The sequence below is a fragment of the Petaurus breviceps genome, unplaced genomic scaffold, assembly GCF_028583685.1.
Source record: "Petaurus breviceps papuanus isolate PSGF00001 unplaced genomic scaffold, PetGlider_PUasm1.0 186, whole genome shotgun sequence".
Classification (NCBI taxonomy): domain Eukaryota; kingdom Metazoa; phylum Chordata; class Mammalia; order Diprotodontia; family Petauridae; genus Petaurus; species Petaurus breviceps.
In genome coordinates this window covers 9,307,664-9,312,347 of record NW_027185798.1, presented here as the reverse complement: position 1 = coordinate 9,312,347, position 4,684 = coordinate 9,307,664, and the positions used below count along the sequence as shown (strand labels likewise).

General features: G+C 49.9%; 1 protein-coding gene across 7 annotated transcripts in view; it reads right to left on the bottom strand.

The window, feature by feature from the left end:
- Window positions 1-4,684, bottom strand: part of GTF2IRD1 (GTF2I repeat domain containing 1) — a 217,168-nt gene that overhangs the window by 129,861 nt on the left and 82,623 nt on the right. For all 7 annotated transcript variants that reach the window (XM_069089500.1, XM_069089506.1, XM_069089501.1 and 4 more), the window contains one exon: window positions 282-423. In XM_069089500.1, the coding sequence (XP_068945601.1) occupies window positions 282-423 (142 nt within the window). The remainder of the gene's footprint in view (window positions 1-281; window positions 424-4,684) is intronic.

Sequence of the window (4,684 nt, the reverse complement as noted above, 5' to 3'; positions counted from 1 at the left end):
GAGAGAGAGAGAGAGAGAGAGAGAGAGAGAGAGAGAGAGAGAGAGAGTATTTACACAGGGAATAAACTGGGGCTCAAAGGTTGGACAGAGCCGAGCCCCCCCCCATTACAAACAAAGAACAGGGTCACAGAATAAGCCCACCCTTGTGGAGGGAGCCCAGGGCAGCAGTGGAGGGTAAGTTCTGCGACAACTTTGCTGTGTGACTTTTGGCAAGCCCTGCATCTCTGGGCTTTAGAGATTGGGCACTGCGAGCCCAAGAGCAAGAGCTGACGGGTACTTACGGCAGAATCGGAGGAAATCTGTCTGTAGCTCCTTCCTGGAGTTCAGAAAGATTCTCCCCTTCTCAGTCCCCACCACGAAAGCGCTCTCATCATGGACCGCGACACAGGCCACCTCTGCATTGAGTTTGGAAAGTGCGGAGCACTGTGGGTGGGAGGAAGGAGGGAGTCTGTTAATCATATTCTGATATCACCCCGAAGGCGTATGACCCAGGAGCCCTTGGACAAGTCACAACTGGGCCTTCCATTTTTACAGATGAGAGAGTTGCCCTCAATGGTCTCTGGTGTCCTTTCTAGCTCCAACCTCGGAGCCCATGACCCCTGCATGTCCCTGTATGGACTGGAATCCATCCGGGACAATTCTGGGGAGTCCTGAGTCAAGCCTTGATCCCAGGTCCCCCCCCCCCCCCAGTCTACAGCTGCCTGAAATGCCACCATGTGAGTCTCAAACAGTTTAGTTTAAGGCTTGGTTCCCTGTTACAGTGCAGATCCCCCACCCTTCCCTCCAATTTGGGGTCACACACTTTCACCATTATCACCACACTCCCTCAGTGTGGTTGAGTTTGTGGAGTCTTTCCCTGAGGATTTTTTAAAATTAAAATTTGTTGGGGTGGCCAGATAGCACAGTGAATAAGAGCACCGGCTCCAGTGTTGGGATGACCTGGAGATCGAATCCTGGGCTCAGACACTCAGCACCACACCCAGAAATAACTGGCCATGTAACCTTGAGCAAGTTACTTAACCCTGATTGCTTATAAAAAAAAAAAAATTAAAATTTGTTTTTCTCACTTCTCTGCTCTTTGAGAAAAAGAGGGAACAGAACACCACTCTCATAATTAGTCTGGAGTCCCACAAAGCAAGTTCTCCCGCTGGACGTGACACACACACAGACACACATGTATATGCACATACAATGCAGGCATGTCTGCAAACATGTCTATTCACACAGGCACATACATGTTTCTGTGCAGATATAGACACATGCATGCATAGACATATATCTGTCTATATATACACAAAACACACATTAAATATATGTATATGTGAATGCACATATATGTACATGTATGTAGACACACACGGCGTCCCAAAGGTCGTCGTGCATTTCTCAGCTGCTAAAGCTTTGATTTTGCACCCTGAGGCCGACCATCAGTCTGCAGAAGGTGGGGAGCATGCTTTCTCACTGGTCCGGCGTCATGGTTGGTCACGTGTTGACCAGAGTTCTCTGAGGGTTGCTTTGATGGTGGAGAGGAGAGGAGGGCACCAGGGGACCAAGGTGGCCTCTAAGCCCTGACAGTGATGGCAGGTGGGCTTTGAGATAGAGAAAGTGGGAGCCATGGAAAACAAACCTCCCCAACCTTGCACGATGGCCCCGGGGCTGGCCTTGCCCTGTCTCCTCCATATTATGCCAGATGTCCCCGGTGGGAGCTCAGTCCAGGTCTAAGGCACCTGTATAATCCCCATCTCAGGTTCCATTTTAGCCCCTTCTAAGGCTGTAACAAAGAAGGAAGGACTGTGGCCTAAAGAAAGGAGCCTCAGGCCAGGAGTGGGTGGCCAGCTGCCCTCAGTAAGTGACCTGGGGGAAGTCTGCATGAGCTGATAGACTGGGAGCTCCTTGAGGGGAGACTCTCATTTTTGCCTTTGTAACCCAAGTTCATAGCACAGTGTCTGCCTGGTACATGACTGATCGACTCTCTAGGTCCCCACTGTCCTGTCTTATTTTTAAATCCCTTTTAAGGATGGAGGGACCAACCCATAATCAGGACCCATATCCCTGGACCTTTGTGGTTATGAACCAAGATGTGAAAAGAAAGAGGGGGGATTCTTTGTAGCCATGTAATAGAGAGAGAGGAAAAGGGCTGGACCAGGAGTCGGGAGAAACATGGGGGCCTGCCTCTGACCCATATACTTATCATCCCTGAGCCTCAGTTTTCATGGCTATAAAATGGGGGCAATGATCCTTGTACCCCTACCAGGGTAGGAGACTACCGGGAAAGAAGTATCTTGAATCATATGCATGTAAGTTATGATTGTCATTGTCAGGAGCAGAGACCTAGGGAAGGACTGGGATCTTACAGGCTCAGATTGGGCTCAGATCTGGACCTGGAAGGGGCCTCGGAGGCCAAGTGGTCTGACCCTACAGGTCTGACTGAGGAGGAAATGGAGGAGTGGGGAAGTGAGGCCCAAGGTCACCCAGGGAGAAAGCCTTGTGGGTGAGATCTGAACCAAGGTCTTCTGATGCCAGGCCGAGCTATTACCATCATATTCATTACTAACAACAATAGTGGAAATCGATGCTCCTTCCCTGGCAGAGGCTGATGCCAGGGATTAAGCAGAAGACAAGTGAATTAGGAATAATAACAACTCAGTTAGAGGGGGTCTTTCAAATTTGCAAAGAACTTTTCTTCATAAGAAATTCAAAAGGAAACGAGTCCAAGGATTGTTATCCCATTTGACAGATGAGGTGATTGAGGCCCAGAAAGTCCGGGGTCAAACAGTGAGTAAGTGCCCTGAGGTGGAACTCAAAGCTGGGCCTGCTCCTAACTCCAGTGGCCTCTCCAGCATGCCAGGCTGACTCCCATTAACTTCATTTTTTCTTAAATGGGAGGACGCCCAGGCCATGTCTACACTGGTTACCTCTGATTCAGGAAGGGAGCACAGAGGCACACTATTCCTTGTTTGCTATGGAACAGTGGTGCTGGGCACGAGTCCATCCTGGTGTCCTCTAGGACCAGAGACCCTCAGTCCAGGATCTTGCCTGGGATGGGGAGGCTGAGGCAGGCTGCGCCCCCAACCCGGGATCATCCACACAGGTTAAGGAAGGGCCCCCAGAATCCTCTGAATGACCCGGCATGGAGCCAACATCCAGAAATTGACTGAATCTTTTCTTATTTTGGCCTATCCTCTGAACTCATGGCTTCTCCAGGTAGAGGGGAAACATGGCGGCCAACCCAAGCCCCTGCCCCAGGTAAGAAGGATCTCTTCTCCCTTCCAGGGACAGTCTCTAAGGGAGTCTCTCCCCCTTCCTACTGACCTGACACCAGATCCAAGGTTACTTTACCTCTCGGCCTCAGTTTCCCCACCTATAAAAACAACATCTAGCCATTATATACCTCCTTAAAGCTTGCAGAGCGTTTTACACAGGTTATCTCACTTGAACCTCATAGTAGCCTTGTGAGGTCAGTGATATTATTATCCCCATTTTACAGATAAAGAAACTGTGTTTGTCCAGGATCATACAACCAGTGTCTGAGGCAAGATTTTAACTCAAGTCTTCCTGACTCTGGATCCAACACTCTCTCTACTGTGAAATGAGGGCTTTCGATAAACTCCACCAGCAAGCCCCTCCTCACTGTTCTCTGGGGGTCCCCCGGACTCCCTTGACAAGAGCTAACTCCATCTACCCTGCTGTCTAGCAGACCTTGGCCTTAAGGGCAGAACTCCTAGTCATTCCTCTAAGATGTTTCACCTATATGAATCCTACAAAGTCTCTTCCAGAGCTAATATTTTGTACTTATAAATAACCAGTAAGAAGCAGGATGGGACAGTGGGTAGAGAGGGCTGGCCAGAGCTGGTTTTGAGTCCTGCCACTGCCATCCATATGCTGGCTAGAGGGCTCTGGGCAGCTCTCTGAGACTACAGTTAGGGAAAATTTGCTGATCTGTATTGGTGGAGGTAGCTTCCACACCAGGAGTTCCCCACACTGATGAAATTATAGGTAGTCCACATTTCTCTCCACCCCCTAAAATTGAAAGTCTTCCAGTAATGAATGGGAAGAAGAAAGAATTTTGACCTGGAGATCAGGGTCTCTTGAACAATTACGCAGCTAGGTTCTGGTTTAGAGACCACTGTTATTAAAGGATAGTGGAGTTGGGGAGCCCCAGATGGCAACAAGGGATCCCCCAAACCTCAAGGCAGCCAGCCCTGGGCCTTGGATAACAACTTGTGGGGGGTCACTTCTCTTCTGGTCTCTTGCTTTCATGGCTTAAAAACCCCCAACCTGAGCATAGCTCTTGGCCCAGACACTCAGCCGAAGGCCCATCTCATTTATGTAATCGAGGCTGCCTTATGTAAGGTTGCTGCTGGGAACCCGACATCAGAAGAATGTGACTTATCTCCTTTTGTTCTCAAGATTAAAAACCCACTGCTTTCCTTCCAGCCTCGCCAAGTTCCCAGGAGTAGCAGCAGCAAAAATGAAGTGAAACCCCCACGTTAAGAAATGAGATGGCTTCCCCATCAGCATTAGCAGGAAGACGAAGGAAATGGGGAGTGAACATGGTGGGCTTTGGAGAACCTCCTCTAGCAGGCCCTGGAGGTGAGGACCCTGCTCCCCTGCTCAGCCTGGAGGTGAGGACCCTGCTGCCCTGCTCAGCCTGGAGGTGAGGGCCCTGCTGCCCTGCTCAGCC